At 43.7% G+C, this 24,689-nt stretch overlaps 1 protein-coding gene across 2 annotated transcripts in view; it reads right to left on the reverse strand.

Moving 5' to 3' along the window:
* PDE8B (phosphodiesterase 8B) overlaps positions 1–24,689 on the reverse strand; it is a 900,595-nt gene that overhangs the window by 125,740 nt on the left and 750,166 nt on the right. For both annotated transcript variants that reach the window (XM_069223470.1, XM_069223477.1), the window contains one exon: positions 2,073–2,290. In XM_069223470.1, the coding sequence (XP_069079571.1) occupies positions 2,073–2,290 (218 nt within the window). The remainder of the gene's footprint in view (positions 1–2,072; positions 2,291–24,689) is intronic.

The following is a 24,689-nucleotide window of genomic DNA, read 5'->3' on the forward strand; positions in this document are numbered from 1 at the left end:
ATGTAATGCTATGTTATGAAGATCTGAACAGAGCGCATATCACCCGGAGGGGGGTAGCCCAGCCCCTAAGACAGGGGCAGCTACCCTGCCTGGAACCTAATGGGAAAGACATGTTTTCAGTTTCTTGCAAAAATCTCGTACGAAAGTTGAAGATCTAATGTGGAGCAGAAGAACGATCCAGGCTCAAGGAGCCAGGTAAGAAAAGGGGTGATATGCAGGTGTTCAATATGAGGAATGTGGTGAGCAGAAGGATGGCAGAGGTGTCTGAGGTGCAGAAGTTGATAAGGGTGTTAAAGTATGCAGGGCTTTGATTGTGCAGTGCAGGTCTTTATTGTGTAATGTTGTATTGGGGTGCCAGTTTAATGCTATAGTAACATTTTAACAGGTCAAATCCTTACTGTCTGGACAAGCATTGTTTTGGACCTACTTGTCCATACAGCATGTCTTGTAAGCCAACTGGAGTTTGCAATGGTTTACCACCCAGCAGCCACTGGTTGAGTATGGGCCACTCATTCTTCCACCCAGCCTGAACCAGTGTTATGGAGTGTCTCTTTCATTATCGGACCTCTGGACCTTTACATTCAGAGATATTTCCTTTTGTATTATTGGACCCTTCGCAGAAGTTGTTCTTTCAGCCAGCTTGGGCCTAAAACGTGATTAAAAATGCTTTTCTATCTTTGCCCTTCTGGAAGTCACCTACCTGGTTTTCAGGAAGGCATTGTAAACATTATTCTTCTATTAATATTTAACGCTTCAATCTTGTACCATTTCATTGTTTGCACTGTTAGTTTTCCTGCGGATGTCTATAGAACCAAGAACCCAATTTTATGGTACACGTGCACTTTACACATAGGATATTAAATACAATTTTACAACACTTTCATTAGAAGAGCATGATTTATCGATAAATAAGAATAAGAATAATATCCAGCAATCTTCTATATGTTGTCCCATCAAAGCATGGTTAAGACATAATGGGGTCATTACGACCCTGGCGGAAGGCAGAGAACCGGCGGTAAGACCGCCAACAGGTTGGCGGTCTTACCTTGTGGGATTATGACCATGGCGGTTACCGCCATGGTCCTCCGCCGGTTCTCCGTTCCGCCCGCCAGGGCGGAGACGATCGCCGGGCTGGAGACCTGGGGCCCGGCTTACCGCCATGGATTTCCAGCGGTTTGAACCGCCATGAAATCTATGGCGGTAAGCACTATCAGTGCCAGGGAATTCCTTCCTTGGCACTGATAGGGGTCTCCCCCACCCCCATCCCGGCTCCCTCACCCAAACCCCCCACCACCCCTGCCACCCCCCAAAGGTGGCAGGGCCCCCCTCCCCACCCCGAACCCCAACATCACATAACTCACACACACCCGACACGCATGCAGGCACCACCAACACACACACACGCACACACCCCTTTTTCGGACGGAGAGCCGCCAACAGCCAAAAAGGACGGAGAGCTGCCAACGGTCATAATAGGCCGAGCGGCAAACCGCCTGCACTGGCGGTCTTCCGCTCGGCGGTCTTTAAAGAAGACCGCCAAGGTCAAAATGACCCCCAATGTATGGTGGGTGCGAGGCTATTTGTCTTGTCTGTGGCAAGTAGTAAGGTTGTCAACTCCGACAGCGAATAAACAATAAATGAAATATGAGTGCAAAGGTATTCTTGAAAAATCGGTCCCAGAGCACAACACTCAAAGGGTTGCATACGATTTCTATAAAGGCAAGCTGCCTGTCAAATTCTGTGGTGTAGCAAGGGTGACGTGGGCCCAAGTACAAACACGGAAATTGGGCCCTCTTTTAACTTGTTTTATAGTTTTAAAAAACAGTCGATAATTGGGAATCAATGGGCCCCTCACACCACGGGGCCTCTGTGCCACTGCACTTATTGCACTATTGAATACCTATACCGCCGGTTGAAATGTCATGTCGGGGACTGGTATGATCGTAATTCAGTGTGAAATTTTAGATTTAACACGTTAAATAATAATGACAGCAGTCTTTAGGCTTTGTTTACACATAGTAAAATATATTAATAAATATGTGACACCCCTCATCTCGAAACAACCTACTCACCGTTCCATGTTCTTGAAAATGTTGCATTTGTTGTCCTTTGCAGTTAGCTGAAATGCTAACGCTGTATGGTGGCTCTCCAGCACGGCTGTGTCATTGTATAACACCGCCAACTCACTGCCAGCATTGCACAGAAAAGAGTTTGTGCGGCCGGGGTGATCCACGTCGTGAACCGTGGCGGCAATCAATGCAGCAACCTCATCCAGCTGGTCAAGGCATCCCTGCGGAGTCAGAGAACACAAGAGTGAAGCCCTTCCTGTGAAGTGGAGCAACGCATGCGCACCATGAGTAGAAACTCGCAGGCGTCCCACTGTCAAACCATCAATGATGAAATGTTAGCAAAAATACTTTGTCATGGTTTGCCTGCTTTCAGATTATATTATTTAATACAATAAATACACACACTGCGCTAAAATAATGTGATGAATAAATATGTTTTTTTTTTTATTCAGCAATTCCTGTAAATAGGGTTTTCAGACATTATCCATAGTGTCGTGGTTTGTGACAATGTTTGCGCACAAAGTGATTGGATTCGACCATCATGCAAATCAGGCAGAATTGTATTTCTGGCAAATGAACTCCACTGACTTCTTGTGGTGGCACTGCAGAGGGGTGCATTTGTGAGAGCTGCTCCTGCAAGCCAGTGAGGCTGCAGCACCTCATCTGAGGGAGGGAACGAAGAACCACTCAATCCTCCCAGATGTGCTTGAGAAGATGCTCAGTGTTCCTGCTATCAGTCAGACTTTTAATGGGGGCGGCATAGACGTGGTTACAATGTTGTCTTCCCTTATTTAGGCCAAGAACAGTAAAACAAACCATGTAATACACCTCTTTGCCAGAATTACTTTGTAACACAGTGGTGTGACACACTTTGTACTGTTTTATCTTTCCCTGCGATCTGGGTATACTACTGTAGCAGCCGTCGCGCTTTTCACTGCATGTAATTCAGGCAGTGAAAAGTGTGACGGGGCTGCCCCACACCCTGTCTCTGCCAGCCTTTGCATGGCGGTGGAAGAGCCATGCAAAAGCTGGCAGACACAGGAGTCGTAATCCCCAGGGTAGCGCTGCGGATTAAGCCCGCTGGCACCGCCAGGTCGTCGGCTGGAGAAAAAATGGTGGTGCTGGCGGTTGAACAATTGCGCTTTCGCCACGGTCATATTGTGGCTGTCGGACCGCCGCATTGGCGGCAGTCCTAGGACTGCCAGACTCGTAATGAGGGCCTTGGTGCGTTAACTTTCATAGACAGTTTAAAGCAACCTTTTGCAGACTGAAGACCGCATTTACATCTGTACCAACACTGAGAAATCTTGATGTGCTTCTGTTCTTTGTCGTAGAAACAGGTGCATCATTATTTGCAGTGTGAGCAGCATTCTCACAAAGTGATCCTAAGACCCTAGACTTGTATCTCACAGGTAATAATTTCAAAACTCTATCACAAACAGAAACCAAATACACAATCTCTGAACGGGATTACTAGCAAATAATGACACATTTTCTTGAGATATTATCTTGATAGTGCTCATCTTGGGATCACAGTATGGACTTACACTAAGAACTCTCCATGAAGTGTGCAAATGCCCATCATCCACAATGGATCTTATTCTTTTTCAGATTCCACTCTCTAATCACTTACAGGCTGGCAAGTAACATGGCAAGGGAGATGATCACTCGCAATAAACTGGACAATCCAAAACACCCACCATTTCTTCTTATATTTTTGCTATATCAAACAAATATTTTTCTAATTTCTTTCAATCAAGAATACAAAATTATACATCAAGGTTCAGGAATAGATTGTGATGGAACTTGACAGGATCTTTGTGAGAAGAGGTTTGCTATATTGAGAAGCTCTTTTTCCCTGCAAGTCTACACAACAAACAGCCATGAAATGGTGTCAAGACTCTCCTGCAGCTGTACACCAAGGATAGAGCAAGATGTTAGGGTTGATCTGAAATGCTCAGAATGTGTACAAGCAGAGCCTTTGCACATGCCTACAGCAGGACTACTGAAATTCTGCAGATTTTGCTCATGACCCTCGACTAAAGAGGTCCCATCAATGCTCACCTTCAAAACCTGGTCATGACAGCTGTTCTCCGCATAGGGTTGGGGTAGTGGTGGACATGCTGTCAGAATTCAGGGTCAGCACAGACAGGTGATCAGGCAGATACAGAGCTGGGGCTGGAGAACGGGACGATGGTAACTTAAGCCATAGCCTAATGCACTTTGATACTTCCTGATACACTTCCAAAGCGTAATGGGTAGAAGCAGTACTTAAGGCCATTGTGATAGCCTTAAACGATCATTTCCCTTTTACTATTGGTGGGTATTTAGGGGGTCATTTTGACCTCAGCGGTCTTTTTTAAAGACCGCCGTGCGTAAGACCGCCAGTGCAGGCAGTTTGCCGCTCGGCCTATTATGACCGTTGGCAGCTCTCCGTCCTTTTTCGGACGGAGAGCCGCCAACCGCCATACTGGTGGGAGGCGGGGAAGTGGAGGTTGCTCCACCTCCTACGCCACGCCAACAGAACACCGCCCAGCGAATAACGACCTGTGATTCGCCGTGGCGGTGTTCTGTTGGCGGTGTGGTGTCGGCAGAGCTGCCCCCATGGCTCCCGTCCCCTCCCGGAGGATCGACGGAACAGGTAAGTCGATCGTCCGTTAGGGGTGGGGGGTGTTGTGTGTTGTGTGCATGCATGGGGGTGTGCGTCTGAGTGTGTACAGGGGGTGTGTGAGTGCGTGTATGCTTGTGGGGGTGATGCGTGTATGTCTGTGGGTATGTCTGTATGGATGTGTGCGTGTATGTTTGAATGTGGGTGTGCGTGTCTGAGTGTGTGTGTGGATGTTGGCATGTATGTCGGGGTGTGTGCGTGTGTGTGTTGGTGGTGCCTGCATGCGTGTCGGGTGTGTGTGAGTTATGTGATGTTGGGGTTCGGGGTGGGGAGGGGGGCCCTGCCACCTTTGGGGGGTGGCAGGGGTGGTGGGGGGTGTGGGGGAGGGACTCGGGGTGGGGAGACCCCTATCAGTGCCAAGGAAGGAATTCCCTGGCACTGATAGTGCTTACCCCATGGATTTCATGGCGGTTCAAACCGCTGGAAATCCACGGCGGTAAGCCGGGTCCAAATACCGCAGGCGGTATTGTGACGACCTCCGGGCTGGAGACCCACGTCTCCAGCCCGGCGGGCGGAACGGAGAACCGGCGGATGACCATGGCGGTAACCGCCATGGTCATAATCCCACAAGGTAAGACCGCCAGCCTGTTGGCGGTCTTACCGCCGGTTCTCCGCCTTCCGCCAGGGTCGTAATGACCCCCTTAATTTTTTCATTAAAATCTTAATTTAATTAACTTAAATATATTACATTATTTTTCAAACTTCATATTAAAAAATAAATCCCCACCTAAAGTAAAAAATATGTTTTAAATATACATTCACAATGACCAAAAGAGATGTATAAAATTAATTACATGTAATTTAATTATATTTTCATTTAAAAAAATGATAAATTCAAAATGTTCATGAACATATTCTATAATTAAATAATAACTGTTTTATGGTTTACATTTTTATCATTAAATTATATTTATTTATATGTTTACCTATTTGAAATATTTTAATTTAACATTACCTCCTAGAAGCTTTTATTTTTAAAACCCACCTATATTATTTGCTATGAGAGGGTGTTGCTATACCAGTGGTTGGCCATTTGTGGTGCTGCACTTACCCCAGCTCTAAGCTGGAGTAATTTACCACTGTTTTGGGTCCATTTGTGTCTGTAGTAACCTTAGATTTCCAGTTTGTGAATGAAAATGGCCTTACTTTTTTGTGGGTTGGTGCATGTCGCCTCCTAAACCCCTACCGGATGCTCTCTATTGCCCTCCTTGCTCTTTTCTAAACTGCTCCGATTTAACTCCTTTTTCCATCTAGTCCCCCTGGCTCCTCCCACATTAAGGACTAAGTAGAAAACTTACATGTGCAAGGAACTCCACATAGAACAGATAGGAGAGGTGGAGGTAGGTATTGACACTTGTAGGTCAGTGCACTGCATTTTGTAACACTTTAGTAGTGCTATTCAAGTACTAATAAAGAATTACAAAATACAGTCGTGATAAGGCCATATGGTTTCTATATTATATACTTGCAAAAAGAGAGAGGAAGAGGGAGGGCCCCCAAGCACGTCTTCCTAAAACATTGTCACTCTTACAAATGGTGCTTGAGCACCATTTATGATAGTGCTGATGGAGTCCATGTCTGGTAATTTGTTGTTAGTTGCTGTGGCCCTTTGCTGAGAACCTTCTGGGTGAGTAGTTGCGCTTTACAAAAGCGAATTGAATTGAATTGAATTTCGTACCAGTTTGTACCTGTTTTCTTGCCCCTTACGTTTTTGTTTTTCTGTTTTCACTTGTGTTAAATTTATTTCCATTTCCTCTCTCCTAATGCATATTTGGTTGTGCTCAGTAACCTTTAGGATCCTTCTCCCTCTAACATCTTGAGCTCCTGACTAGTTTGGTTTTAAGGGATATACTAGGTTCGTGACTAGAATCCTGGTCTGCAGAGGGCCCATCATAGCAACATCCACTGCTGAAACCAGTAAGCTTACATCACTCATATGCTCTACTATTTCTCTCTAGACTGTAGACATGCACCTACCTGTGGTCTGCTGTTCATCCAAACATGACATGATAGTTCCCAGGTGAGAGGCAGGGCTGGCCATATGGACAGGGCCTTGCCCCAAAAACATTATAGCTTTGTTGGTGTTTACAAGCCTTCCCAACAGTTTTGTTAACCTAATGTTTGCACCTACATTTAGGGCATAGATTTCAATTCTGTGTGACAGTAAATCCTTCTGCCAGTGGGGTAAATTTACCACTGCTGCCACAGCAGTGGAGGAAAAGGCTGCTAGGGTGGCAAATGTTTCTCATCTAAGGGGCTTAATCTAAATTTTATACAGCCCACATTTGGAGAAAAATTGTAGAAAATCTTCAAATTGTTATTTCTGCTAGTGGAGTTTATTGCATAGGAGTGGACACTCGAAATGTACTTCCAGAAGAACAACATCAGAGCCTACATATGCTCTCTCAATAACAGCAAGGGGTTATTTCACAGCATATTAGGAGCACTTTCTCTCTATTACAAAAATATGGCACTAGCTTTGCAGCTGTCATCACAGATATATCCCCCACCACTAATGTCATAGTTACCTTTGCATATTTTCAAGTAGGTGACAGAGCTGGAGGTGTTATTGTTGGCATGCTATCTGACACTGGCCAAATTTTCAATAGGCAGATATTCTGCTTACATATCACACGTGCAGACAGTGTAAAGTCCCCTATCATCTGTCCTCCATTCCAAATTATATGTACATTTGCAGCTGCTTGATCTAATGTCTAGGGTCAAGATGAGGGACTATAGTCTTCATGCTTTCTTCTCCAAAAACCTGGCAAAATAAGAAGAAGGGAGCTCTTCTGATCAACAAGCAGATTCACAGAAATTGATTGAAACCACTTGTCTCAAATTTCTCCCAGGCTTTTAGAGTCTTTCCTTATGTTCAAAATCCATGGGATATTTTGAAATTGAGAGCCACACCCCTGCTACTTTTACAAGAATCGGTTGTTAATTACATTGTTATAAGGAAGAAATGGACTGACCTTTATGGACGCTCTGCAGAACCAAGCACCTGCATAGCTCCCATATGCTCTCTGAGGAGACATGGACAAAGCTCATCATATATGTGGGAGTTCAGAAACAAGAATCACAACAAATGTCAAGAGAAATGCATATGTGCATCAGAGCCCTATAGTACCACACATATTCCTACAGCCTTGATTAGAGGAACCAAAAAGGAACCTATATAAAGAAAGAGGGAAGGATAGATAAAGAAGCAAAACTAAATATTGTTCCTCCTTGGTCTGGGAAAATAACCTCAAGGGGAAAAAATAAGACTTTGGCTTGGTCCACTTACCACATTGCTCTAGGCTCTTGTGAAAAACATAAAGATGATCTGCCTTAGCTAGCCCTTCTTAAATTTGGCAGAAACATAGCTCCGAGTTCATCCAGAACCATAAGTCAATAAGCAGCAAATCTTGGCATAGTATCCAATGGGATTTCTTTAAGTTTGTATTAAATTCACGGACATGAAATGGGTTGCCTACCATCACTGTGTCCTTCTCAATCTCTTTGATAAAGGTTGCACAACCAACCCAATCCATAGCATGGGTATATACTGATGTCCTTGTCAGGCAGCACATGTATCAGAGGAGCTAAGTCTTTTGTGAATACCATATGGAAAGATATCAGGCTGAAGAGACTTAAGTTGTTACCTGGAAAGAGAATCAGGTAGGGGAGATGAAGGGGAGTATGTTTTCTTGAGGCACCACCTGTCTTAACATAGTTACTCTCATGGGACGAGCACTGAGCATGTTGTGTTTCACTTCTATTCTTGACCATCTGAAATACAAACACTTTTCGAGCAAATCAAGTGTGTTCAGTCTCACACCTCGCAGGTACACATGCTCCTCTATATTAGGTGATGTTGAAATCAAAAGTCCAGAGGAGTGTCCTACTTTTCCCTATCCCTCTATTCATTTTTATAGCAAGAAGAAACCAGGCAGTTATCTATGAATGGTCCTTGTTTGATCTCCAAAAGTCGAAGCGTACCTGCAGATGACTAGAACGAAAGTGGAGAAACATCAAGATCATAACAGACTGCAAAGCCTACAAAGACGAAGTCACCTCACACCACCAGTGCATTAGATCCTCCAGAAAGTCAGTCATTCAGGAGTGCATCAACACCAATGCACACAAGACCAAGGAGCTCTTCACCATAGTAAAGGAATTCACAAATCCCGTCATGGACACCACAGCCATCCCCCCCTCTCAGGACCTCTGCAAAACCTCTCCACCTTTTTTCACTAAAAAACCTAAGACTTCTATGAAGGAGTTGAGATCCAAGCTCCCCCAACCTACCAGCACCTCCACGAAAATCGACCCCCAGCCGACTCTGAGCCACTGGACCCTCATCACCATTGAAGGCACCCGAAACCTCATGAGCTCCATCCACCCAGGGGCACCCTCGGACCCATGCCCACACCACATTTTTAACTGAGCCAGCACCACCATCACCCCTGAACTGTGCCCGACAATCAACCACTCCATTGAGACCACCACCTTCCCAGACGACTGGAAACACGTGGAGATCAATCTTCTACTGAACAAAACCTCTACTGACCCAAGGGATATGAAACACTACAGACCAATCTCATTGCTCCCCTTCCTGGCTCAGGTAATTGAAAAAGCTACCAACACGCAGCTCACAGAGTTCCTCGAGCCAACCACATCCTAGACCCCTCCCAATCCAGATTCAGGAGCAACCATAACACTGAAACTACTCTCTTTGCAGCCACGGATGACATCTGCACCTTACTGGACCACAGAGAAAGAGCTGCCCTCATCCTCCTCAACCTCTCCTCTGCCTTAAACACTGTCTCCCACACCACCTTATGCACCAGCCTACACAATGCAGGCATCCGCAGCATGGCCTTTTGATGGATCTGCTCCTTTTTCATCAGAAGAACCCAGAGAGTTGGACTCCCACCATTCATCTCGGGACCAAAAGAAACCGGCTACGGAGTACAACAGTGCTCCTCCCTGAGCCCTATCCTCTTTAATATCTACATATCCCCCTCGCCAAGATCGTCAGTTACCACGGCCTCAACATCGTCTCCTAAGCTGATGACACACAGCTAATTCTATCTCTTACCGATGAACCATCAACAGCCAAGAGCAACATCCACAACGAAATGAGAGCAGTCGCTGACAGGATGAAAGACACTTGCCCCAAGCTCAACTCGGACAAGACAGAGATCATCATCCCGGGCCCCACACCCACTGCCTGGTATGACTCCTGGTGGCCAACAGCCCTTGGAACCGACCCTTCCCCCACTGACCACGCATGCAACTTTGACATCATTCTCAACTCCTTGCTGTCCATGGCCTGCCAAGTCCACGCCGTCTCATCGTTGTGCTTCCACACACTTTGCCTGTTACAAAAGATCTTCAAGTGGATCCCCATCGAAACAAGGACGGTCACCCGCACACTCATTATCAGCAAACTTGACTACAGCAACACAATTTATGACAGCATCATGAAGAAACTTCAAACAAGACTCAAGTGAATACAAAACACAGTAGCCAGACTCATCCTGGACATCCCCTGCCACATCCACATCTCCGCCCACCTGCAAAACCTACACTGGCTCCCCAACAACAAAGGCATCACCTTCAAACTCCTGACAAATGCTTCCAAGTCCCTGCACAACATCAGACCAGCCTACCTCAACCACCGCCTATCCTTCTACGACCCCTCCATACAACTCTACTGTGCACAAATGGCCCTCGCCACCACCCTTTGAGTCAGGGAGAACACAGCAGGAGGTAGATCCTTCTCCTACCTCACCGTGCAGACCTGGAACATGCTGCCACTCCACCTCAGGCAGTCCCCCTCACTTAATCAGTTCAAGAAGGACCTCAAGACCTGGCTTTTCGACTGATCAGTGCCCCCTCACCAGTGCCTTGAGACCCCATGGGTGAGAGGTTGTGCTATACAAATAATTGATTGATTGATTGATTGATGCACATCTCAGTACTCATCAGTCGACCTCTAAAAGACAATCAGCAACATGTGTGCTTGGGCACAGGTCACTAACCACACAGCTTCAAGTGCATCTTTCAGCATCATCAGCACCCTGTATCCCCAGCATCCGGACCACTCCATTGAAGTCTATGGTGGTCCTTACCTAAAGTGTCAACCTGGACTGCTTTGGTGACTGCTTTGATGTCCAAATATTCCATACTCTTTTATGTCCCCCCTGATCTTCTCCCTGTTGGAATTGGTCATCTGATCCAGGCCAGAGTAGCCAAACACAACTCTTTAAAAGTTTTGAAAAGCTTCCAAACTTTTCAGTTACCATTGCTTGTTTGCAATTTGGACTAAAAGCTGAGATATACGGCTTACTTAAAAATGTATATCTCCGAAACCACTCGGTGAATTTTGGTATCTAAAAAAACATAAAAATATAGGTGGTCATTACAATCTCGTCGGTCTTTTTGCAAGACCGTCGAGGGACCGCTGTGCTGAATACCGCCAGGCAGGCGGTTTTCCGCTCGGCAAATTATGACTGCTGGCAGCCCTCCGTCCTTTTCCAGATGGAGAGCCGCCAGCAGCCATACTGGCAGTCGGCAGGGAAGTGGAGGTTGCTCCACCTCCACCGCCCCGTCAACAGAACACTGCCCACCGAATCACGTTCCGTGATTTGGCGTGGCGGTGTTCTGTTGACGGGGTGCTGGCGGCGGAGCAGCCCCCATGGATCCCGTCCCCTCCCGGAGGATCAACGGACCAGGTTAGTTGATTGCCCGTTAGGGGAGGGGGGAGTGTTGTGTGTTGTGTGCTTGCATGGGGGTGTGCGTGTGAGTATGTAGAGGGTGTGTGTGAGTGCGTGTATGCATGCAGGGGGGTGTTGTGTTTGGAAATGTGTGCGTGTCTGTCTGTCTGTGTGTCTGAATGGATGTGTGCGTGTATGTCTGTATGTGGGTGTGCGTGTATGACTGTGAGTGTGGCTGTTGGCATGTTTGGTGATATGTGTGCGGGTATGTGTGTTGGTGGTGTATGCATGCGTGTACGGTGTGTGTCTGGGTTGTGATGTTGGGGGTAGGGGTGGGGAGGGGGGTCCTGCCACTTTGGGGGTCCTGCCACTTTGGGTGGTGGCAGGGGGATGTGGGGGGAGGAAGTGGAGGTGGGGGTGGGGGGAGACCCCTATCAGTGCCAGGGAAGGAATTCCCAGGCACTGATAGTGCTTACTGCCATGGATTTCATGGCGGTTCCCAACCCCATAAAATCCATGGCGGTCAGCCGGGTCGTGATACTGCCGGCGGTCTTGTGAAGGACGCCGGGCTGGAGACCCAAGTCTCCAGCCTAGCGGTCGTCTCCGCTCTGGCGGTCGGATCGGAGAAGTGGCGGATGACCATGGTGGTAACCGCCATTGTCATAATTCCAATTTTTTACCGCCAGCCTGTTGGCGGTAAGACTGCCACTTCTCCGCCAACCGCCAGGGTTGTAATGAGGGCCATAGTCTATTTTTATAAGTTTTTTGTGTTGTATCTATATTGCCAGAACCCTTCAGTGAATTTTGGTATCTAACAAAACATAAAAAGGTAATCTATTTTTATAAGTTGGTGATGGATTTCTTTTGTGTTGTGTGACTATTAGTTTGTTGTTTGGTGCGTGCAAATGCTCTACACTAGCTCTTTTGCTTCAGTCTTATTACTTCAAGCCATATCTACACAGGGGTGAGCAAGAGGGTTTACAAATGAGCCTGACTGGACCCAAGACAGATTCATGAGTGTATTACATGGTGAGGCCACTCAACCACACAATATAATATACCACAATCCTCACAGCAATGCATTTGTATATCTGTGTGGTGCATCAATAACAGCTTTATGTTTTTTGAGTTAGTTCAAGCTGCCTTTCTTCACTTTGCATACTTTTTAAAGGATGACGTTCTACCGCAAAGCCATTAGCTTTGGCTTTTCTTAGAAAGTAAATGCCATAATGACACAATATCTTGGGCTACAATAATATGGAAGCTGTGGTTAGGGCAATGGGGGGGGGGGTGGACGGAGCCAGGAAAAGGTAGTGGGGTGGAGGTGGGGTGGCAATGGGGGTGGTAATAAGTAAAGAAAAAAAACGCACCTGCCTCTCGTCAATCACCGCATGCCACACGCCGCTCTTCTGGTGTGTGTGTGTGTGTGCACAGGCTGAGGCTCCCAGACTCCCCTACAGCCAATCCAGATGATGCTCTCATGCAGGTAATGCCCATAAGAACAGGGTCAGAATTGGATGGATCGGGTTTCTTTTGCGCTCCCAGCGGGACTGAGAGCCTGTGCTTGCTGTTGTTCTCCACCCCGCAATGTAGCTTGGTTGGAGAGATCTCAATGTGCATGTAGGTTTGGCCCTCCATCATTTTTTTAAACATGTTATTAGCATTTCATTTTTCGTTTGCCTTTGCTGGCAAGGGGGTGACTCCACCTCAACGGAGGAACCGCCCCTGGATTAGGGCCCTTTTTCGAACAGACTAGGGGCTTATTTAAGAGCCCCTTGCGCCGCCTTAGCACTGTCTTAGTGTCATTTTTTGGTGGTAAGGTGGCCTTTTCCCCATGCCATATTTACAAAGTGGCGCAATGCATGCATTGTGCCACTTTGTGACCCCTTATGCCACATTATGCCTGCGCCAGGCATAATGTATGCAAGGGGGGGCATTCCGGGGCTAGGGGGCCTGCACAAAACAGCGCACCATTTTTGGCATCATTTTTAATGCCTGCTCACAGCAGGAGTTAAAATAGTGCACCTATAGAAACCTATTAGCCTCCTTGCACTTTGCTACACTAGCGTCTACATTTTTGACACTAGAGTAGCAAAGTGCCACAATAGCGTCAACAATTTTGACTCTATTGTGCTAACAACTGCCATGGTGCACCGTATCATAAAACGGTGCAACCATGGTGTTGTTAGGTGCCGGTAAGGGGGCGCAGAAAAAGTAGTGTATCAGTTCTGATGCCCCACTTTTTCATAAATATAGGCCTCTATTTTCCAGAGTTGAGATGCACTTTCGACAAAGAGTGTTATAAAAACGAAGATGAAGTTTGTGTTATAAGCGCTTAAATGAAAAAGCATATACAACGAAATATTCATACTTTAGACAAAGAGTCTGTATTTCTTTGCATCTGTAAGAAAGTTTATGTGTGCACATTTTTTACTTTGTGAACATAGTAATCTGTAAATTCATGAACATGGTACATGACAGCAAAATAAATCAAATAAAAGTGCAAGGGTGAATAGTGAATAGTGCTATATCTTTAAAACAGTCTAAATCACCACATAAAAAGACTCCCTAAAGAAAATAACTATAAGCCAGCAACTAAACGTTTAGTGTGAGAAAAGTAAATACATTTAAAGCAAAGACAGGCTATCAAATAACAAAATAGCTACTTGAGCTCAACACTAAAACCTAATGCTTAAAAATATACCCATCCACATATAGAGCCAAGGCCTTGATAGAAAGACCAACCAAGAAATGCAAAACTATGAAAACCAATGGCTAAAGGGGCCTGACCCAAACACACTCTCTCTCTGTACCTCTTATTGTACTGTTTTGAACAAAAGATGACTTTAGATTTTCCATGTAGTCAAGGCTGTCTGTAGCAAGACACGTGCAGCATTGTAGAAGCCAAAAGATTTGACGTTTGTATGGTGCATTTGATTTAAAAAGTACTAGTTTCATTGCCGTGTTAATAAAATACTTTATTATTGGGAACATTTTATTGACCTCGGTCAGATTACACAATTAGGCCAGCTCTCGACGCAGGTAGAGACGTTTAAGGCAAGGGGAGAGTGGGATCATTCTCAGTTCCTGTCATTCTATCTCATTTCTATTTAATATTATCAGAACCTCTCTCTTCCTGCCGCTACCTATGACTATCTCGCTCTACCCAGTGTCATTTTAAGGAATTGTGTGACCTATGTCAGCTCTTTTTGTGTGAAAGTTTAAGGATGCTATTGTTTGGGTTCATGTGGTCTTGCTTTATGAGAAAATAGGTAATACAATTTGAAGTTGTTCTACCCCAAAAATGTCTTGCACGGGGTCCAAAAAATCCTTAAAATGACAAAAATGACAATGATCTCAGTGTCATAAATAAAGCAAAGTTTGACCAGTGACGGATGCTACTCAGCAGTGTTGGCAGTGCGGGTGGGGGCAAGGGAGGTATAAAAAATAAAATAAAATACAAAAAAACACTTACCTTTTTCGTCAGGAGAGATGGTTCTGTCTCTCCTTCGTCCTCTTCTCTTCCCTGACTCCCGGCAGCATGGACGCCCACAGGCTCCCAGACTCCCCTAAGCCAATCACAACACTGCTGTCACCTGCATGACAGCAGTGTCATGATTGGTCTGAGCAGCCTGATTCGGGGCTCAAACAGGGCGTGGGAGCCTGTGTGAAGAGATGCTAAGAGCGCATGACCATTTGGCTGGCCCAACACATTGCGTTATTATCATTTTATTTTTCCTTTTTCTTCACTGCACAAAGCACTGGGGCGACGTTTCATTGCCTTAGCAGAGGAGCTGCCACTGACCTTGACATTATACCATTTAAGAAATCACTGTACTCATAGGGTTTATTTATGGAAATAATGTACAGGTGCAGAAGACTCGATTCGGCCTGAAGGGAAATATGGGTGCATAATACTATTTAAGTCATCAGAGACGCGAGAAACTTGAGTAGGGTTTAGCTCCATTTTGACTTCTAAACACAAATGGTTCTAGTCATGACAATCTATAGCTAAAGGTTTTATATCAACCATGGATGGGTTGAAAATACACAACAACCTGAACTTTATAAACGTTTTAAAACTCTCTATAAGACTATAATGCACCAGGAATGCACTTGAAGTTGGCAGGCACGAGACTATACCAACCAAGTGACCAGCATAAGAGCAACAGAGTCGACAGCTAAAGGAGAATGTTGCTCGAAAGCACACAATTTACCTCAAGTGCTTATTGCCGACTAGGTATTTGCGGAGTGAATTCAAAAACATACAGTTGAGTCACAAAGAAATAAATGAATCCCAAATTGCATCCCAGCACAAAAAACGACACTGCTTTGTGTGCCCACTGACACAAACGATAGCCAATAAAACAAAAAAAATAATGTTAAAAAAAGTTATTGAAATAAGATGCAAGCATGACATAAGTAACTGAACGTGAAAAAGTGTGTAATAATTGAGCTTATTTTTATTATCTTTATTTATGATTTTCTACAAATCAATCATAATAGTTTTATCATACCATCATCGAATTCGTGCACATGGATCTATGCATTTTTTCTATGACTGAGCTTAATTTTGAGATGTGAGATAGTCCTTCTTACATTCCAATGGAAGCACTGTAGAAATAAGGATTTCACCAATTTATAAGATTTAGACAATTAGACTAAAATACTCCAGTGGGCTGATCCAATATGTCACTGACAAGGTCTCAAACAATTGGCTGAAGGTTCCACAGCCAAATCTCCTTACTGTATGTGAAGAGTATGTATTCAATACAATATATTTGCACTGAATGGCAGAAGTACGATTGTTGTTGATACTAGTGTGGGTCCAGTTACCATTACTGAAACTATAGTGTGACTTTCTCCAAGTAAGCACTTCGTGGGTTTGAATGAAGGCATTGTGAACATATCAAAGGAATGAGGTCAATGTTGCATAAATTCTTGATGATAAGGTGGAGATGCACTCGTCTCACTCCGCATCCCTAACTCACTCTTGTGTCTCTGTGCTTGGTTAAGTCTTCGCTAACTGTTTCCTGTCCCCTTCTTGCATTTTTGCTGTCATTCCTCTTAGCTCTTAGGGTACAAAACTATTTCTGTTTTTGTAAAGATCACTCTACACTAGATATGTCGTCTTTTAGGATGGGTTTTCAGATGTTTTCAATATCTTCATAATTAATCTGTCGCAGTGCACTTTTTAACTGAGAAAGTGGTCTACTTTGAACCGACAGTACACAGTAGCTCATTAGCTCTAGTTCTACAACAGTAGAAGAAGATAAACCTAAAGAGATTTTGGACCATCCAAACAATTGTTGCCTGCAGTGGTACAAAATAAATGTAAAGAACACAAGTGTAGGGGTCTTTCTGTACAGCGGTAATGAGTTAGTCACTGCTGTGACTATGTCGTAGGAGTGACGGTCACTGTTAGGAGGTTGAGTGCACTCTGTGTACATTCTCTTGTTGACCTCTTATGTGGCAGTGCTAACATAGTCCTGCAGGAGTGGATAACTAATTACAGGTAGGTGGAATGGTAAACAGTGTAGGCAGAGCTTCGCTGCCAGTGATCAAGGAGCAGTGAGTAAAGAAGTAGAAAATTCAGTAAAGCTTTTGGGAGAAGCATTGTGAATTCCAGCAGAAACGCAGACGAAAGGCCCATGAGTGGTGGTAGCAACCTCTTCTATAAATGAAATGGTTAAAGAAGAAGGAGCTGCGGACAACGTTGGTCAGGCAGATGAAGGCAAGTAAGGCAGATCCATTGAATGGGAATGCAGCAATGAGAAAGAATATCCAGTTACTCACTTGGGAGTGGGGGGGAGTAGAATGAAAGCCTGGCAGGTGTTAGCTGTTAAGATTTAAGCAAGTGCCTAGTAGTTGTTGGCCATCTTTATTACTATGCTTACCGAACCACTATAGTGTTGCAAAATGCATAAATCTTCATTGTGAAGTATGTCTTGAACAACGGCATTTTGAGCTCTTTTTGGAAGATAAGGTAAGGAAAACATATCAGTTCAGACCTATAGAGTGCCGCTTGTGTGAAAGACCTATAGAGTGCCGCTTGTGTGAAACTGTTTCAGTCTTCAGAAACAAATACTCTTTGTACTCTTTTTAGTGGCGATCACTGCAGCCTCTCTGAAATACAAGTTTATCGGTCAAGCATTCCTGGGAATTTAAGTGAAGATGCATAAAGATCAGGCAGCCATGTTGAATAGCCAGGCGAATGTTATCTTAAAGGTTTTTGGGGCGCTGCAACGATTTTGCTAGTCACCTTGGGCACAGCCTTCAAATCTCCTGTTAGACATATGTAAGGCCAAATGTATCCTGATGGCCACTTTTGGTTGTGAGATTTGGGGATACACATCTATTGATCATATCCAGGTGACAGAGAATAAGTTCCTGAGGTGTTTATTGGTTGTGGAACAGGTAATCCTTGCTAAAATCATACATGACGATTTGGGGATGAATATTCGTCTGCCAGAGCTATTACTTTGCTGTTCTGTATGGTACGAGGAGGAGCTAAAATTAAATAGGCTAATTCTTCAGGACTGAGTGTCACTGGATATTGCTTTTCACATTCCGTGGCTACAATATATAAAGTCATCTTTCAATCAAAGACCTAGGGCAACCAGGCCTATTTACTGGCCCGAGGGCATCCCAATGATCTTGATTGGGTTAAGTAGGCTTACTCCCTGAGGGTGGCAGCTGAACTCCACTTTACTCAAGCTGTCGATGTATAAGTACATAATGGTTACAGCTGTCAGCAGGATTGTGCTTTATCTCCTTGTGGATATGTCCATTCATCATTGTTACCTATTGACATATTTTAGATTGAATATATTTAATCAGTCAATGTTTCCGAAAGGCGTCTGGCATAAACAATCCAAGTTGCCTCCTTGTTCTTGTGACGGTACTTCAGCTTGTGATACCATGGCCCGTATTTATACTTTTTTTAGCGCCGCATTTGCGCCGCTTTTTGACGCAAAACGGCGCAAACCTACAACATACAATGGTATTTTGCAAGTTTGCGCCATTTTTGCGTCAAAAAACGACGCAAATGCGGCGCTAAAAAAGTATAAATACGGGCCCATGTATTTAGTACTTATTTGCCCAGGAATTTCTACCCTCCGTCATAAATATACAAGGCACCTCCTGATAGCTACAGATTTTAGACAGATCAGCCCTGCATTTTTATATGTGCAACATTCAGATACTCCCAAAATATGTTTTTCTGTTTCATGGTTCGTGGCAGGTGTTCTTACTGCAAATCACAACAGCCCCCACTTCCAGGTTCTAGCCTGAATTACTGCCTGCTTGACATTCTGATTTACTTTCCATGTGTCTCTGTCTTTCCCTGAATTTAAACTATCAGCTGATGTATTTTTTGACTTAAGAATGTTTTATATACATCTTTATTAGTACTAGTAGTACAAAATCTTTATTCGACTTTCACCAAGTCATAAAAGACATAACAATCATAAAAAAGATCTCTGGTTATAATACTTGTGTTTCAATAAAGAATAAAAAGTCAAAGTAGATAAAACGATAAAAATATAGTAAAAATGTAGTAAAAGAAGGAAAAGAAACACAACAATGGAAGTAACCTATTACGGTAGATGATATTTTGAACAACTCCCCCATAGATTTCCTTATCTTTAATACCATACATAATAAATTTGCAAAAATTCCACACGTTTCTAAGGAAGAGAGTGACTGGAGACAGGCATAGGCTGTGCGACATTGGGGGAGATTAATTTTCCTTAAAAGTGGAACAACTAGGCGTTTCCTCTGGTTGGCGTAAAAATTACAAAATAAGAGCACATGAATTGTCGATTGCAGTGTTTTTGCATCACAGGGGCATGGTTTTAACAAGATTGACCAATCATTCATAGTTGGAAATGAAACTAGGCGATGAAACGTATCTAGCCTAAGTCTGGTAAGGACATAACGGTGGCGAGGGAGTACCATGTTTGCCAAGTAAGGCTGCATGCCCTCCGCCGTCAAAATTATTTGGTTATGAATGACTGAAGTTTTTTTTTATTCCACACCCCAACGTATGTCTTCTAGGTGTTTTAATGCCAGCTTGCTCAGGTCCTTCCTAGAAATCTTCTGCAACGAGGCTGGATTTGAGTAGTAGTCTTTGTTGCCCAATTTTTCAAAAAAGGTCATGATGTATTTTAACCATGGTACCCTTGATGTGTATAATGACTTCGTAAAGTCAGTAAGAATGGCCTTATTAAAACTGGTGTGCTCCGAGGTCCAGACTTTATGCCATAATAGCAATGGCTGTATCTTTATCATGTCTGCAATGAAAGGAACCCCAAGTTCCAAGTGCGTGACGTACGATGAAGTACCTTTTGGTACCCTCAACAGATGTCGTAGGAAATCATTCTCCACAGTCTGAACTAGATCACAGTTTGTATGACCCCAAATTCCTGCCCCGTACGTAACAGCTGGAATGCACTTGGCTTTGTAGATCTTTACCATGTTAGGTGGTGTAATCCCCCCAAGCCTTTTGGAGAATAGTCGTAGTGCCATCGTTGTTTTAATCAAGTGCACTCTCTTCATCTTCCTGCAGTTGGCCCAGGAACCCAACTTATCAAGAGTTATGCCCAAGTATGAAAAAAATTGCGCGGTTTCGACCTTGCTATCTGCAATAGTGATGTTATAAGACTTCCCGCGCTTCCCACCGCAGTTCATGATAAAAGTTTTTGAGCGGTTGACAGTAAGACCCAGCTGTGACATGTATGTAATGCAGGTTGTTAAGAGTTTCTGGAGAGCTATTGGGGTACTAGCCATTAGTACTGTGTCGTCTGCGTAAAGTAATGCCAGGACAGTTCGGTTATCTATTTGGGGTAGATCTTTACATTTAGTGGCCAGTTCTTTGTCTAGGTTGTTTATGTACATTGAGAACAGGAACGGAGCAAGAACGCAGCCTTGGCGCACTCCTCTGTATAAACCAAAGGGGCGAGTGCATTCCCCTTTTAGGCCGTACCTCACTCTTGCTCTGCTCCCTGTGTACATTTCACGAATAAATTGAATTATGGCCGGTTCCACCCCCATGCTGTTTAAAATATCCCATAATTTATCATGAATCACACAGTCGAAGGCTGATGATAAATCAATAAAGGCCAGGTACAGGTTGCCTGCTCTGATCTTAGTATACTTTGCAATAATAAGACTTAGATTTAGACTTTGTTCCACTGTTCCGATTCCTTTTCGGAATCCATACTGGACCGGGGTTAGAACATTATTTTCCTCTGCCCATGTTTGTAGCCTGTTCAGAATTATTCTCCCTGCTATTTTAGCTGTTGTGTCCAGCAGGGAGATTGGCCTGTAACAGGCTGGATTGAGGCGGTCACCCTTTTTATATATTGGGATTATGTTAGAGTCTCTCTAAGATGGTAGGGGTCCGCATGTACAGATAGCCCTCAATGTCTGCGTCAGTACAGGCCCCCACAGCTCCATGTTGGCCTTGAATAAATCAATCGGAACGCCATCAGGGCCTGGCGCTTTCCCTGATTTACTTTCTATTAAAGCTTCCTCTACCTCCTGAAGGCTAAATTGGGGGGTTATGATTAGGCGCGGACTTTCCTGTGCATCGTGGTCGTGGGTATGGTCTAGTGTGTCACTCGTCAGGGAATATATATTAGAGAAATGTGCTACCCAGTCTTCTTCGGAGATAGCAATTTCCATCCTAGGAGTGTCACTGTCCCCTAGCATAGGGGAATTTATTGTCTGCCAGAAGAGTATGTTATCTTTCTTGCGACTTGCTATATGGAGGGTTTCCCACAAGTTTGTTTTTATGGTCAATTTCCTTTTCTTTATTGCTGTCTTATATTCCTGTCTGCGTTTGCGTATATCACTCCAGCACCTTTTTGGGGCATTGAGGGCCTTTTTCAGTCTCTTATGTGCTTGGGTGCAGTTATGGTCAAACCATCCGCACATCCTTTTTTTCTCTACCTTACTGCTTTTAATAGTGAGGGCTTCTTTTATGGTTTGTGTACTCGTTGTAAACGCACTTAGACATTGCCCTGGATGTGGGTTCTCTCTTAGACAGTCTGCGAAGGCATGTTTGCATTGGTATATTACCTGTTTCAATAAAGACTTGGGGTCTATCTGGGCCCACTTCATAGTATATCCATTGCGCGGTGCCAGTTCAATATCATCTGCCAGTATAATACTATCTTCCCTAGCTGCTAAAAGGGGAGAAATTAAGAGATTCATACTCTGAGGATAGTGATCACTAATTGCGATGTCATGCAATGAGTAGTTTGTAAGATAGTGAGCGAAGTGAGTAGACATTAGGACATAATCGATCACTGTATTTGCGCCCCTTCCGTTATATGTTGGTTTAAACTGTGGATCGGCCAGAACTAATTCGTTTACAAAGGAGAGGTTATAGGTTTGAGCCAGTAAGTTCATTTCCTCTCCTTGAGCATTATGAGAGAAGTGGAGGCTTGTGCCTATGCCTTCCGAGTCCCAACCACATATCTTATCTGAAATTTCTTCACACGGATGGACGTTAAAATCACCCCCCCATATCAATAGGATCTCTCGATTGTTTTTTCCGAATATTTTTTTTAAATCATTTTCCATTCCCACTAAAATATACATCTTTATTGCTGTTGATGGTATTTTTTGACATGTATACTTGTATGATTTTTAATATAAAAATCGATAAAGTTTTACTGACTGGCTGGTAAGTAAGGCATATACATTGAATGTGAATGCAGCAATGGGGAAGAATGGCCAGTGCTGAAATTGGGTGTGGAGGGGGAGTAGAATGAAAGCCTGCCAGTTGTTAGTTGTTAAGGTTCAAGCAAGTTCATAGTAGTTGTTGACCATCTTTTTTTACCACGCTTACCGAACCATTATAGTATTGAAAAATGTAAAAATGTTCATTCAAGTATGTCTTGAACAGCAGCATTTTGAGCTCCCTTTGGAAGTTGATAGGGTAAGGAAAACATAACAGTTCAGACCTATAGTGTGCTGCTAGAGTGTTTCTGTCTTTGACCAGAATTACTCCTTGTACTCTTTGTAGTGGAGATCCCTGTGGCCTCTGTGAGTTACAGGTTTATCAATCAAGCACTCTTGAGACTTTAAGTGACAACGTATAAAGATAAGGCAGCCATTTTGAATAGCCAGGCAAATGTCATCTCAAGGATTTGTGGGGCGCCGGGCAACACATATTTTGGGCCCTAAGTTCAGAAGAATTTTACATTTATTACTCATTTCAGTTAAATCAAGCCCTCATGAATAGTGAGTTTGGGAGAGTTGAGGTAAAAAGATGGAAGAGTGGAGAGAAAGGTGGGGATTCACTGATTTTCAAAGCCAGGAGAGATGAGATAAACAATTTAAAGGTAGAGAGATGAAATAAAGAAAGATGAGGTAGAAAGAGAGGGTAGAGATAAGGAGAGAATCACAGAGCAGGGGGTAGGAGAAAGCCAAAGGGAGCTAGAGAAGTATATAAAGAGAGTGCAAAAATAGGGAGAGAGGGATGTTGAAGCAAGAGATAAGTGAGATATAGAAAGGGAGTTAGGGATAGACAGAGAGAGGCATTGGTGAGCAGAGAGAGGTGGGGTTAGAGAAAGACAAGAGAGAGAAAGTAAGAGAAAGGGAGGAAGACAGAATGAGAGGGAATATTGTGACTATCCTTTTGGTGATTCCAGGGGGCCCTATAGAAAGTGGGGCACTGGGCAATTGCCCATGACTCAAAACGACTCTGATCCAGGCAGGTTATCACCATGATTAACAAATTTGCAAATACATTCACTAAAAACTCTAAATTCCACTCATGCATATTTATTGTGGATATCACAAACACAAGCCTGATTGCACTATTCCCTTTGCACTGGAAAGCACTGCTGCTTCTATAACTGCAAATATATCGGTCAAGTATCTTTAACAGTTTAAGTGGATGACGTTTAGGACCAAACCACCTTTTTGGCTAGACCCTACGTTTCTATGGGAAATCAGTTCAAGGAGCTAAGTAAGGTGGTCAAAGACTGAGCTGAATAATTGCACCACTAAATTTTGGGGTTTCAGCATGGCCAAGTAAATCCAAATGATTTCCACTAAAATGAACTATTTGTAAATTTCACTCATGCATAGGCATTGCCGATATCCTGAAAATCTGGTATTTACTATTCAGAAGATCAAGAAATCGACCCTAAAAAGAGAGGGATCGCACATGCTTTCACATGTTTTCCAGTCCGCCGTAGGGGCAGACATTTTTTTGGAGGTCTAATATGTACTCAAGTCCTAATATAAGCAGGCCCTACACAAATCACCGTATGTCTGCTTGGCTCTGAGAAAATGTTGGGATGCTTAAGATTTTTCCAGAAGTGACCAAGCACCTTATTGTCTTACTTTCTTGGAAAAAAAATCTTATTTAGGCATGGGCGGTAAAACAAAATCTGCTCCTTTGTAACATATGATAAATCAACCATCAATAAAATTAACGCCAGGGAGATTGGCCTCAGTAGAAGTACCACTGCCATGTTGTCGTTTACCAATTCTTGCTTCGCTAATGACTGGTTACTTCATCTGCCAGGAATGCTGACTAGAGTTTGGAAGGTACCAAAATCTGTCCCGGTCATTCAAAACTGAATGGTGAATTGGGATGAGTACAACAACAGGAGCAGGACTACCTTTATTGATTACTGAGGTTTTAGTTAGTGCTGGAATTTCACAAGGTACTGGAAGGGATGGGTGACGTAATATCCTGCAGTTACCATAAGGTAAAGATAAGTACTACTTCTGATTGGTTAGGTTCATATACAGCTCTCCAAGGACTTAATCTATAGGATAAGCAAATGTGAAGAAAGAAGAGCAATTGGATGCCCAATAAGGTGTGTGAACCAGAAGACAACTGAACTTGCTATACAATTCTCTAACTCACTTCAACTTTTCATCTCCTGAGTATGGTCCTGGAAGAAAAGCTGAACCGTTTGAGAACAGGTCTAGTAACACCAAAGCATGAATCCATGATGGGTAAAAGAATTTTGAAGTCCACTATATCATATACTTTGCTCAGTATGTGAAATTACTTATCAGTTTTCTGCAGGATTACAGTGGTAGTAGTAATTCCCAGTCTAAATTGACTGAGAGATTGATACTCCGAAGCAAGTTATGTTTAGGCAGGATTGTGTTTCGTGGCAATGCTAAACAGGTTTTAAAAGATTTTCCACGGAGAGAACTGAAGGTAATGCGATAATAATGTGAGTCAAATGGATCACCTAACTATTTTCA

Source organism: Pleurodeles waltl, chromosome 1_1, assembly GCF_031143425.1.
Source record: "Pleurodeles waltl isolate 20211129_DDA chromosome 1_1, aPleWal1.hap1.20221129, whole genome shotgun sequence".
Taxonomy (NCBI): domain Eukaryota; kingdom Metazoa; phylum Chordata; class Amphibia; order Caudata; family Salamandridae; genus Pleurodeles; species Pleurodeles waltl.